The 14358-nt window shown below is 40.3% G+C and overlaps 1 protein-coding gene across 1 annotated transcript in view; it reads left to right on the plus strand.

The window, feature by feature from the left end:
• LOC128663085 (A disintegrin and metalloproteinase with thrombospondin motifs 2-like) overlaps positions 1 to 14358 on the plus strand; it is a 914348-nt gene that overhangs the window by 838143 nt on the left and 61847 nt on the right. The window contains exon 15 of the mRNA XM_053717234.1: positions 9435 to 9515. Coding sequence (XP_053573209.1) covers positions 9435 to 9515 — 81 coding nt within the window. The remainder of the gene's footprint in view (positions 1 to 9434; positions 9516 to 14358) is intronic.

Genomic DNA, 14358 nt, shown 5'->3' on the forward strand with positions numbered 1-14358 from the left:
TAAATTATCCAAAACAATAAAAAATATTCCTATTCTAGTACCCTTTAAAAAAAAAACCAACAACAAAAAAAAACCTGTATCTATAATAAACTACCAAGGGCCCTTAAAAAGTTAACGGCTCTTTTGCTAAAAAAGAAAATCAAACACCAAGTAACAGTATAAAAAACCCCACCCCTCAAACCCACAAAATAAAGTAAAACCTAATCTACCCATTGCCATGAAAGGGGCATTTGTATGGGCATTGCCCTTAAAAGGGTATTCAGCTCTTTTTCCTGCCCTTTAAAGGGCACCCTTACAAGGGCATTCAGCTCTTTTATGAAATGCCCAACCCCTAATCTAAAAATAAAAACCCGCCACAAAACAAAAAATAAACATTACACAAAATAACAAATGAATTATGAAAAATAATAAAAAAAAAACCTATTCGAATACCCATTTAAAAAAAAAACACCCCAAAATAAAAAAGGTAATCTATAATAAACTACCAATAGCCCTTAAAAGGGCCTTTTGTAGGGCATTGCCCTAAGATAAACAGCTCTTTTACCTGAATAAAAATACAAAGTCCCACTAACATTACAAACCCTCACCCCCCCAAACCCACAAAATAAAAAAAAACCTAATCTAACCATTGCCCTGAAAAGCGCACTGCAGTAGCTCCCGGCTTTAACATAGATTCTAGTTTTTTTTTCTTCACCTGATACCTCATAATAAGGAGGAGATATACTTTAACCTCTATCTAAGACCCTGTTACACAGATTGGAGGGGGAAAAAAAAAAGGTGCGATCATGGCAGAACTCCACATGGCTATGTTAGCCCTTTTTGAAGACTATGACCGCAAACTGATGAGCAGGCTAGACCGACTCATATTGACCATTAGACCCCAAGGTGCGGAGGCTGACGACGCTAAACCTTACGAAGGAGCGGCAGTGGCACCTGGCTCACAAGGGAGCGTCACCCAGTGGTATAATACTCGACATTCTCTACCAGCTGCGGCCTGCCCCTCGGAGACTACTCCAGCATATGAGAGTGGCAGATACTCCACATTTGCCTCTGACCTGGGAGATGCGGCCGATTTCCTGGAGCAAAGTGCGAACTGTATATGCATGCAGTGGGGAACAGCCGAGAGAGACGCTGAGGATGGGTTCCCTGAGATAACTGAATACAGGTTCATGGTGGTGACTGAACAGGAGGCTGCAACCCCAGAGGTGACTTATTCTATCATTCTTTTCACTACCCTGATGCTATGCAGTGTACTTGGCCCACTGTACATATGTTTGGGCCGGCTCCTCAGGGACACGGAGGGGATGGCAGGGCCGTCCTCAGTCAGAACCTCCCTTACAAGAGAACCGGAGTAGGCTGATTTCCTTCATCCTCTACACGGCTGTGAACGGCTAACCTAACATGTCTTTTTTTTCTTTTTACTCTCCTGATTTATGATGACACTGCTGTCTGAGATATAACTAGGGAGCTCATACAAGTAACTAACAGTCGGGAGAGGGACAAACACTTGATATACACTCCAGTGACTTTTTACAATGACATTTGTCCCCTTGTGTGTGCTATGTTTTTGATTAATGTGCCATAGTTATTATGTTTAAATTTGAGGATTCTATTTTTATGAAAAACACTGCCTGAAACTGTGTAGATTTTACACCTATAACTTTTTCCGTGTGGGTCTACTTTTGGAACCCATTGACAGTTGTGGGGATATGCACCCTAACCTACACTCGTTGCCCAGTGAAAAGAGTTGCTGTAATCCCTGAAACTATGTGGACTTTTGCATTTATAGCCTTTCTGTGTTTTTATTGTTTGCAGACTTAAATTGAATTTATAGTAAGTAGGGCACCAGCTCTTGCTTAAGGGTGGGGAGTCTGTTTTAATGAAACCACGTGTTCTGACTTCGGGCAGGCTCCTCATAGGTTTCCTGGTCATAACCTAACATTTCACTGTTTATATTAGTTTAAGAAATATGTTTATATTTAAAATCCTTTTATTATAGAGCAGGCCTGTACACATTCATGCAGATTAAAACTCCTTCTACCAGTCCCTTGCTGGTCATGGAATAAGAGTTACATGTATTCCATGTTAGCTTACTTCTATCAGGGTGGATCTACAGCCCCATTGCTATTTTATTCCTGTTTCTGAACATATGGGCAGGCTTTGGGGTAGGTAGTGAGAGTATTTATTATGTTTGTTGAATGGTACCAATGGGCTATTGTAATAATGTATTGCTCGTGAATCTTGTTTTTTTTTAACTAGTGAAACATGATAGTAGACTTAGCCTGGTTTCCAACAATGATGCCTATTACAATAAGGGTAATAAACCCTATATGTTTCTCACAGCCTGCCATTAATGTTATGCCCTTGGTTTTTTTTTATTATTTGAGGTAGGGAGAAGACTCGGGTGGATTCTATAGATAGCTTCTAACCTTTGTTGATGTCCTCATAGAGTCATAGCTATCTCTTATTTTACCTACCTTAATTGGTCTATGGACTTTACCCATAGGATAGCTTCTCCGAAATATGTCCACCCGCCAATATGGTATAGTATACTGTTATGTTTTCTTACATTTTAGAGATAAATAATAGTGACTTTAAGGTAAAATTCCTTTATACTTGAGCATATATATTATAAAATGTATATCCCTAGCAAGCCAACAGGCTTTAAGAAGATCTATTTAATTATTTTATATTTTAGAATAGTGATAAGGATCTAGAGACCGACAGTTCTTACATATTAACTGTGTGCTAGTTGCTAGTCTGAGCTATAAGTTTATTATTATTTAGTTGAGCTAATTTTTGGTTGATGTAAGCACTCTTACACTGCTGTTCTGTAGTTGTAATCTGATCTCGAGTACAGACCTAAAGGGGATTTATGAGAAAGAGTTTGTAGGTTTCGTGCTTAGTTTAACTGAGGGTGATGCTCTCAACCTGTTCTCCAGTACTTTGAAACGCAATGCTAGTCGATCCTGCCCGCTAATATGCTTCTTTTTTTTTTACTCTGGGAAGTTATCTATTTTGCATGTATTGGCTGCTTCTCGCACATATGTGCTGAAGTTTGTATACATTTTTCCGAGTAGTTTTGAAGCAACCACTAACATGAGTACTTAGATTAATATGGACTCCCCTGAGTAAAATGTATTTATATTTGCTATTGTCTAATGTCCTTCATAACTACAATAATTTTTGTTTAGGGTGCAGGTCAGCAGTAGTGGAGAATAATATTACTAGTCTGTTACTCAACTCTCCGCCCCCCCTCCCCCTTCTAAGCGGTAAGGGATGAGAAATTTTTCCTCTGCATTAATATTTTGGCAGAGTTTCGTAGTCTCTGCCCTGTTCGAAGAACCTGTTTAAAGCTTTCTTCCATATATGTAACTAAATACTCTATACCCTACATACAACAGAAAAAGTATGATGTCTATACTTATATACCTTATTATTTAAAGTCAGGATGCCTACTTAATTTTACTAAACTTATCCTGATTCAGGGTGCCTGACCAGAATAGAGTTCTATCTGAGTAATTCTCACTACAGAATGTTTGAAGTTATTACCCTACTGTATTTGTTTTGTTACCTGAAGACTCTCTAGACTTAGCACTTGAACCAGATTACTTTACGCATTGTTAACTGACACTATTAAAGATGGACCTTGGTGTCATCCGTTATCTTAACAAGTCTGTTCCCACCAGTGGAACTAGCTGTGTTTGATGACACAACAAACCTTTAAAAATGTAAATGGGGAACAGGAAGGATTAGTTGCCAAGACAACTGTGTAATGTATTGTTATGGTGGTGTGTTTTGAGATACTGTTTGTGCCTTCATTTTCCATGTATGTTATAATGTGGTATGCTTCCTCAATAAAAAAAGGAATTTAAAAAAAAACAAAAAAAACCCCCACTAACCCCTCTCTAGGTACTCACAGTTGTTGAAGTCCCGCTTGAACAATCTTCATCCCGGCGGCTCCATCTTCATACAGGCGGCATCTTCATCCAGACCGCTCCATCTTCATCCATCACGGGACCGGCATCTTCTTCATCGCTGCAGAGGCCGAGGTCCAAGGCGGAGGTCCAGGTGGAGGTCCATTGATCCTCTTCATGCAATCGTCTGCCACACAAGGTACCCCTTTTATACTGGGGGTACCATTGCATTCCTATTGACTGACAAATTTGAATCAGTCAATAGGAATTAGGGCTGCTAAAATTCTATTGGCTGTTCAAATCAATTTAAGCAGCTCTCATTCTATTGGCTGATTTGAATCAGTCAATAGACTTGTAATGGCTGCGGTGCTGTTTTAACGCTGAAATTACCATTTCAACACGAACGCACAACGTATTAACCTCTAATCTGACACTCCTGATATCGCCGTCACTATAATAAAGTTATTAACCCCTATTTCCCCACACCCCAACATTGCCCACACTATAATAAAGATATTAACCCCTATTCTGCAGCTCCCCGACATTGCCGCCACTAAATAAAGTTATTACCCCTAAACCGCCAGCCCCCCGCATCGCAACAAGCTAAATTAAACTATATTAATCCTTAAACCTAACTCTAAACCTAACAGTAACCCTAAATGTAACCCTAACTGTAAACCCTAACCCTAAAAGTAACACCCCCTTTCAGGCGAAGGTCCAAGGCGGAGGCCCAGGTGGAGGTCCATCGATCCGATGTGGAGGTCCTTTTCATGCGATTGTCCACTGCACACTGAGGATTCAAATGCAAGGTACCCCTTTTATTCTGGGGGTACTATTGCATTCCAATTGGCTGAAAATTTTAAATCAGCCAGAAGGAAATAGAGCTGCAAACATCCTATTGGCTGTTCATTCCTCAAGGTTTACTTGGATTGTATGCCAGAGGATCGGCGGTGCGCCCCCCAAAACAGGCAAAACAGAAAGTGAAAATAAGAGTCACCGGAAGTGACGTCAGATTGGAGTTTTCGAGGAATTGGAATTCTCAACAGAATACCGGTTGCCATTCACCAAACTTTGTGTTGAAGTTTGTCCCATACTGGACGCCGTACTCATAGCCCATGCTGCATGAATCCCCTGTCTGTAAGAGCTGGACTGAGTAGCAGGTGGGATGCTGAACTGGGAAGGCTAGGCTGAGAACACGGTATAACATTAGCAGGAGACAGAGGGGAGAGAAAAAGTCGACAGCAAGGTACGATTGAAACAACTCAAGGATACAAAGTAGATGCGAGTACTCACAACTCTTTGACAAGAAACTGTTTTATTAAATATGGATCATTGATTGATACTAACAAATTCAGGAACACAGATAAAAAAGAAAAACTCTATCTGATTGCACTACTAAACAGAGGACAAAAAATAACAATCGAATAATACAAAGTACTTTCTTGGCAAACTTATTTCTCTTGATACCGTGTAACCAAGTGATTGAGTATAATTTAAAACAGATTTTTAAAACTTTTTTTAACTACTTTTTTTTTACAAGGATCCTTGTTTATATATTAAAGGGACACTGAACCCAAATTTTTTCTTTCATGATTCAGATAGAGCATGTAATTTTAAGCCACTTTCTAATTTATTCCTATTATCAATTTTTCTTTGTTCTCTTGCTATCTTTATTTTAAAAAGATGACATCTAAGCTTTTTTTTTTATTCAGACTCTGGCCAGCACTTTTTTATTGGAGGATGAGTTTATCCAACAATCAGCAAGAACAACCCAGGTTGGTCACGAAAAATGGGCCGGCATCTAAACTTACTTTCTTGCATTTCAAATAAATATACCAAGAGAATGAAGAAAATTTGATAATAGGAGTAAATTAGAAAGTTGCTTAAAATGTCATGCTCTATCTGAATCACAAAAGAAAAAAATTGGTTACAGTGTCCCTTTAAAGGGATAGGAAAGTCAAAATTAAACTTGCATGATTCATATAGAGCATGTCATTTTAAGACACTTTTAAATTCACTTCTATTTTCAAATGTGCTTTGTTCTCTTAGTATCCCTTGTTAATAAATGAATATGCACATATCATACACTAGTGGGAGCTGCTGCTAATTGGTGCCTGCACACATTTGTCTCTTGTGATTGGCTAAATAGATATTTTCAGCTTCCTGTCAGTAGTGCAATGCTGTCCCTTCAGCAATGGATAACAAGAGAATGAAAACAATTTGATAATAGAATTAAATTGGAAAGTTGTTTAAAATTGTATGTTCTATCTGAATTATGAAAGAAAATTTTGGGGTTTACTATCCCTTAAAATATTAGAAAGTATGAATATTTTTCTTAAATAAATAATGTTTTTGGAAGATGATGATGTGGTTTAAATTAGTCTAATACAGTTCTTGACACTAATATATAGTGGTGAGCACACGCCACAGATTGTTTTTGTACTTTGTTGCTTGTGGATCTGGACACCTTGAGGGAACAATGAATTAAAATGTTTATCAAGACAATTTACAGGGGAATGTCAGGGCAGCAGTACATGACCTCAAGCTAAATAGAGGTTGGGTGATGCAACAAGACAATGATCCAAAGCCCATAAGTAAATCAACTAAAGAACGTCTAAAAAAGAATATTCGTGTTTGGCCAAGTCAGAGTCCTATTATTAACTCAACTAAGATGTTGTGGCAAGACCTGAAGAAGGCTGTGCAATCAAGACAAGCCAGAAATATTGATAAACTGAAACAGATTTGTAGTTGAGGAACGGTCCAAAGTTCATGAGTTGTGCAAGTCTTATAAGCAGCTACAAGAATCATTTGGTGAAGGTTGTGTGTGTTATTAGTTTAGTCAAATTGTTTTTGACTATAATTGGGACTTAGTTGAAGATCAGACCAAATTTTATTAGTAATTAATTCAGCAATCTATGTAATTCCAAAGGGCTCAGAAAATTTTTCTTGTAACTTTATTTATATCCTCCAAGTTTAAATAGTGTCCTCAATTCATATACAGTATGGTTACTGATCAAACAGTTGTGATAAAATGAAGAATCAAAGAGTCTCTAAGGCTCTGTGCTCAGACAAGATTCTCTAAAAGATGCATCATTGCTGTGAGGTTCTTGAGGGAATCTCTAAAGGCAAATTTGACCTTGATAGCTGTGTACAGTGTATCCTACTAAAGGGTGTAACCTACATTCCTGTATATAAAGGAAAGTAACAAACATTACAGTATAGTGCTGAATAGAATGAACAGTTTAAAAACCATATTTGAAAGTATGATGCAAAAATTATAATAAAAAGAATGAATTTAAGGTTAGGTTAATAATACATAGTAAAATGAAAACCTATTTAAAGTAAGCAGCAACAGGCAAATTTATATTGTAAAGCAAAATTCTTATTTAAGGCATGCAGGAAAAAATGGTATTAAATATACACAATAAAAATAGTATTTCATGTTCAATGTGGTTTTGAAATGTGTATTAAAATGATAAAATTAGTCTTGCAGCCTAGACTAGTGTTCTTTGGGCATGTGTGAAGATTTCTCAAGGTCTGAGTGTAATCTTTAAAAGGACACTGCAGTATAACATTTGTTTACCCTTATTGTATAGTTTTAAATGTATGGCATATTGTTTGTTTATATGTATTTTTATATTGGAAATAGCTGCTTTGCTCATCAAAACCATCACCTGTTGTTCTCAAGGACATGACAAAAAAATGGTCTGAGCCTGCAGGTAAAGCAAATCTTCTAATACTATCTATGTCTAAACATTGTTAGACAACAATATAATTATTGTATATAATTATAGCCGGGCACAGTCAGCTATTTCGGATACTATCCTACCCTCCACCCCACCCCCGCTGGGAGATTAGTGCTATTGACTCCTGTTTACATATTTTTTTTTACAGAGAATACATTTGTTATTTATATTTCCTGTATAGGTGGTGGTTTTTACAGGCAAAATATGCTATTTAAAATAACAAAATAAAGGTAAAAGAGCTGTTTGCAAAACAATTAAATACACTTCAGCAGGTAAAATAGACCATTGGGAACACATTAAAGGGACTTTTGCCTTCAAAATAATGTTATATTACCCTGCACATAGTCCCAAATTATTAGCTTAGCGCCAACTTTTTAACTCAAAGGATTTCAGGGATATTTTATTCAAAAATTGCATTTTCATGAACGCCGCTCCTAGCTCTACTAAGTAGGTCTTAATTTGCATAAGCGCATTGCAGGCATGCTGTCTAGTCACAGCTGGCCTGATCGCACCATTAAACTGAATGTAGCTCGCTTTTAATGGCGCGATTTGGCCAGCTGTGACTAGACAGCGTGCCCGCGATGCGCTTATTCAAATTAAGACCTACTTAGTAGAGCCAGGAAAAATGCAATTTTTGAATAAAATATCTCTGAAATCCTTTGAGTTACAAAGTTGGCTCTAAGCGAATGTTATATATTTCTTCACTATGTGCAAAATAATATAACATTATTTCGTAGGTTTACTGTCCCTTTAAAGGGAAGAAAATTGTACAGTACAATGTCCTATAAGCATGTTAGGCTGCAGTTTTACTGATTGATCTCACTAAATGTAAGCTGGTGGTGAGCTTGTCTGACAATGTGCTATGCACCCATTGCGCTAATAGGAAAAGATATGCAAAATTAGAAGCAAATATAAGGTAAAGTACCCTGAAATTGCACAATATTATTTGTATTTTCTTTAAACTTATCAGTGCCAGATGATTAAAAACCTGTTTGTGCCAGATGCTTAAAAATGTGTTATCAGTGCCAGATGCTCGCTGTCACTTTTACTCCCCCCTGTAAAATTTTCCATCCCAGAGAGTCTGAGTGAGTCTGCCCATTCAAGGGTTACTTGATATTTGTCTCCAAGCTGGTGACTTATAGAAAATCTGGCCCATAGTGTGTTTTGCAGCTGTGCATTTGTGGTGAGTGCTCAGAGTTTGTTTTCATTTTCTGGTAAGCAAGTATTTAAAGGGACATTAAGCACTTTGAGATATTAATATAAAATGCTTAATTGTATGTAGTAAAACAACTTTGCATTATACTTTCATTATTTATTTTGTTCCCATTTCCTGTAATTAAATTCTGAATATTGTGGGCTTCCCAAATTCCTGTTAAAAGTGGAATTGCAGACACAGCTATATTTGACACAGTCATTGGTTGCACACTCTAGTAAGCCATTTATAACTGTCCCTAATTGGCCTTAGCAGGAAAAGAAACCTAAGCTACAATATGGCGGCACGCACTGCTTTATGGACAATAGAATGTTCCCACATTTTTTCAATATTTAAAAAACTAATGTAATTTAAAAAAAAAAATACATTTGTAGATATTATTATCAGGCTAATATTTGTTCTGAGTGTATCATTCTATCAATGATTTATTTAGTGTTTTAGATCGTTATGGCTATGCTGGATGTATTTTTAAAAATCTACCATATATTTATTTTTAACTACTGTGTTATGTAGTTTGAAAGCATTTATTTGTTTGTCTCTCTTTTTTTTCCAATAAAGGATATGTGAGAATATTTGAGATTCCAGCAGGCGCACGCCATTTACTGATTCAAGAAAATGATGCATCCCTACACAATCTTGGTAAATTTTCTCTGAACTTTAAACTGTAGATTTCTGGTTCTCTGTGTTCTTTGTTTTAAGACACCCTCTTTATATATTTGAATTGTATTTAAAACCATTATTTAATTGCTAGATGTCTCTCACACCCCAATGACCCCTTTAATGAAATTAAATACACAATGGGCAAGATTACAAGTCGCTCATTATGAATTTTCAGTGCGTGATATGGTCTTTTCGCAATCAATTTTCATTACGCAGCTCTTACAAGTATTGAAAAATCATGATTGCACACACGCATTTGCCTTTTTACGCAACAATCCTTTCCGCGCTCGAAGAGCTGTTGTTAACAGTTTTGCGCAACAAAAACACGAAACACTTCAAAAATACATTACAAAGTACAGTTCCACTCATATTAACACTGTCTAAAAAATTTTTTTTAATATATTGCACACAAAAGTTATAAGGGTTAAAATATAGGAGATCTCGGGTGTTAGAAAAAAAAGCAGGCAAAGGGATTTTACATTGGCAAACATACACATACACATACATCGAGAAACATGGATTTATATTTATAGAGATATGTTTAACAATGGAGATAATGAAAATATTTACATTACAAACATATGTACATTAAACAATGTCTCAGAGGGATTTTCAAAGAGATATTCGCATATAAGATATCAAGATATCTAGACATATTTATATATTCATATACATATCTTGCTATAAATAGATAAATTCATCCAAAAATCATCACATATATAGACAAATATTTAATTATAAATAAATAGAACATATTCCGTTATGAAAGCATTTTCGCAATATGAAATATTCACATTTTCATGTACACTTTTCGAGGAGAATATGTCAAGGGCTTTGCCCAACATATTAGGGTTTTTGTGTTTATTTTTCTATGTGTCTTCTCCATTGACTTCTATGGGGAATACATAAACGTGCAAGTGATTTGGCTGTTTGGATTAAGCGGCTTAACACACACAAAATAAGTTATTTTGCAACTTGTAATAGCTGTGCAACCCCAAATGCGAAAAGCCATAACATGTGCAGTATTTTCGCAACTGATTTGCTACATAACTTGTAATCTTGCCCTATGTGTGTCAATAATAATCTTTGTAGATTAATAGCATACAAGTACAAAAACAAAATGCACCATTGCTTGCATATAACTGTGTTTAACAGGTAATAGAAGTCAGCACCAGAATAGTCATGCGCTATTGGGACCTTACTGAGCACATCTGGTGAGGCAATGGGGCCAATTTATCAACCTCCGTGTGGAGCTTGATGTCCCTGTTTTTGCCGCGAACCTTCAGGCTCGCCGGAAACAGAAGTTATGAAGCAGCGGTCTAAAGACCGCTACTCCATAACTTGTCCATCTGCTCTGAGGCCGCAGACAGAAATCAACTCGATTAAATACTATTGGGTTGTATTGACACCCCCTGCTAGCGGCCGATTGGCCACAAATCTGCAGGGGGCGGCATTGCACCAGTTTAGCCCTGTTAAAAAGGTTAGCTGGAACACCCACGGCAAGTGGGAAAATGCAGACAATACCCCCCTCCCCCTTCCTCTGCATATGAAAAGACCCTTTACACAAACAGGAGCAAGCTGGAGTAGGTATACATCAGTATTCTTCTAAAACTTTGGGGCTTGGTTAGGAGTCTGAAAATCACCACAATGTTTTTTAAAAATAATCAAAACTATGCTATAGCTGTAAAGGCTATATAAATGGATCATCTACAAAACATTTATCCAAAGAAAAATCTAGTGCATAATGTCCCTTTAAGTAGATGAAAACATGTAAAAGCATATTTATGCAATATTCATATTTAATAAAGTGCTGTACTGTGTATTTACTGTAAATATTTCACATTCCAATATGTTCTATGCATTTCTAAATAGCTATTGCTTTATATATCTGTATATATCTATACCTATATATATATATATATATATATATATATATATATATATATATATATATATTACCATGATACCATTATATATGTATTTATGAATAAATAGAACATATTCTGTTATGTGCAGAACTTTGTAATATGAAATATTCATATTTTCATGTTGGGTTAGCGCACATGAGAATGTGTGATCGGGTTTGCACGAGAGTGTGGTTTTAGGGTTGTTTTCCCTCTTTTTTTCTCAATTGACGTCTATGGAGGAATATGTGAATGCGCATGCAATATTCTCACTTTATCTTTTTGTGCTCGCAAAAGCGCAAAAAGGTTAGCGCGCAAGTGAAAACAGTTTACTTTCAACTCAATAATATGAGTGCAAGCCGACGAACGCAAAAACCTTACTTCTAGCGCAATTAACAATTGAGCAGGAGCATTAATTAACTCTACAATTGTAATTTGGCCCTAAAAGTAATATTAAAAGCCAACTTAAAGTTTCTTAAAATTGCATTTTCTCTCTAAACCATGAAAGTTTAATTTTGACTTTCATGTCCCTTAGACTTATGCTAAACAAACAAAAAAGGAAGGCGTAAATTAATTTTTCACCTTCGTCAGCAAATAATGATTAATATGAACCTGTTTGTCCTGAAAGCGTATTTGAGAATCATGGATGTTGATGTTTTCTTTAACTTTTTCTTTTATCACTTATACAGTACTAGTCCTAAAGCCCGTTCACACGGGCCATTTTTTGCAGTACAGCGGTCCCACCCCTTGCGCTCCCACCCTCCCCCTCTCTTTTGAGCTCTCTCTCTCCCCCCTCTCTTTTGAGCTCTCTCCCCCCTCTCTTTTGCACTCTCTCTCTCCCCCTCTCTTTTGCGCTCTCTCTCTCTCCCTCTCTTTTGCGCTCTCTCCCCCTCTCTTTTGCGCTCTCTCTCTCCCCCATCTCTTTTGCACTCTCTCTCTCCCCCATCTCTTTTGCGTTCTCTCCCCCCTCTCTCTCCCCTCTCTTTTGCGCTCTCTCTCCCCCCTCTCTTTTGCGCTCTCTCTCTCCCCCTCTCTTTTGCGTGCTCTCTCTCTCCCCCTCTCTTTTGCGTGCTCTCTCTCTCCCCTCTCTTTTGCGCTCTCTCTCCCCCCCTCTCTTTTGCGCTCTCTCCCCCCCTCTCTTTTGCGCTCTCTCCCCCCCTTTTGCGCTCTTCCCCCTCTCTTTTGCGCTCTCCCCCCTCTCTTTTGAGCTCTTTCCCCCCTCTCTTTTGCGCTGTCTCTCCCCCCTCTTTTGCGCTCTCTCTCCCCCTCTCTTTTGCGCTCTCTTCCCCCTCTCTTTTGTGCTCTCTCTCTCCCCCTCTTTTGTGCTCTCTCTCTCCCCCCGCTTTTGCTCTCTCACTCTCTCCCCCTCTCTTTTGCGCGCTCTCTCTCCCCCTCTCTTTTGCACTCTCTCTCTCCCCCCCTCTTTTGCGTTCTCTCTCTCCCCCCTCTTTTGCGCTCTCTCTCTCCCCCTCTCTTTTGCGCTCTCTCCCCCCTTCTCTTTTGCGCTCTCTCTCCCCCCCCTCTCTTTTGCTCTCTCTCTCTCCGCCCCTCTCTCTCTCCACCCCTCTCTCTCCCCCTCTCTCTCTCCCCCTCTCTCTCCCCCTCTCTCTCCCCCTCTCTCTCCCCCCCTTTCTCTCTCCCCCCTCTCTCCCCCCCCCCTCTCTCTCTCCCCCCCCTCTCTCTCTCTCTCTCTCTCTCCCCTCTCTCTCTCACTCTCCCTCTCTCTCTCTCTCTCTCTCTCTCTCTCCCCTCTCTCTCTCACTCTCCCCCTCTCTCTCTCTCTCTCCCCCCCCCCTCTCTCCCCCTCTCTCCCCCCTCTCTTTTGCTCTCTCTCTCTCCCCCCTCTCTCTCCCCCACCCCTCTCTCTCCCCCACCCCTCTCTCTCCCCACCTCTCTCTCCCACCCCTCTCTCTCTCCCCCCCCTCTCTCTCTCCCCTCTCTCTCTCTCTCTCTCTCTCTCTCTCCCCTCTCTCTCTCACTCTCCCCCTCTCTCTCTCCCCCTCTCTCTCACCCTCTCTCCCCCCTCTCTCTCCCCCCTCTCTCCCCCCCCCCCCTCTCTCTCTCTCTCTCTCTCTCTCTCTCTCCCCTCTCTCTCTCACTCTCCCTCTCTCTCTCTCTCTCTCTCTCTCTCCCCTCTCTCTCTCACTCTCCCTCTCTCTCTCTCTCTCTCTCTCTCCCCTCTCTCTCTCACTCTCCCCCTCTCTCTCTCTCTCTCTCTCTCTCTCCCCCCCTCTCTCTCCCCCTCTCTCCCCCCTCTCTTTTGCTCTCTCTCTCCCCCCTCTCTCTCCCCCACCCCTCTCTCTCCCCACCTCTCTCTCCCACCCCTCTCTCTCCCCCCTCTCTCTCCCCACCTCTCTCTCCCCCACCCCTCTCTCTCCCCCACCCCTCTCTCTCCCCCTCCCCCTCTCTCTCTCCCCCCTCTCTCCCTCCCTCTCTCTCTCTCCCCCACCCCTCTCTCTCCCCACCTCTCTCTCCCACCCCTCTCTCCCCCCTCTCTCTATCCCCCCTCTCTCTCTCTCTCTCTCTCTCTCTCTCTCCCCTCTCTCTCTCACTCTCTCCCCCTCTCTCTCCCCCTCTCTCACCCCTCTCTCTCTCTCCCCCCCTTTCTCTCTCCCCCCTCTCTCTCCCCCCCTCTCTCTTTCTCCCCCCTCTCTCCCCCCCTCTCTCTCCCCCCCCCTCTCTCCCCCCCCTCTCTCTCTCTCTCTCTCTCTCTCTCTCCCCTCTCTCTCTCACTCCCCCTCTCTCTCTCTCTCCCCCCCTCTCTCCCCCCTCTCTTTTGCTCTCTCTCTCTCCCCCCTCTCTCTCCCCCACCCCTCTCTCTCCCCACCTCTCTCTCCCACCCCTCTCTCTCCCCCCCTCTCTCTCCCCCACCCCTCTCTCTCCCCCTCTCTCTCTCCCCCTCTCTCTCCCTCCCTCTC

Source organism: Bombina bombina, chromosome 6, assembly GCF_027579735.1.
Source record: "Bombina bombina isolate aBomBom1 chromosome 6, aBomBom1.pri, whole genome shotgun sequence".
In the NCBI taxonomy this organism is placed as follows: Eukaryota; Metazoa; Chordata; class Amphibia; order Anura; family Bombinatoridae; genus Bombina; species Bombina bombina.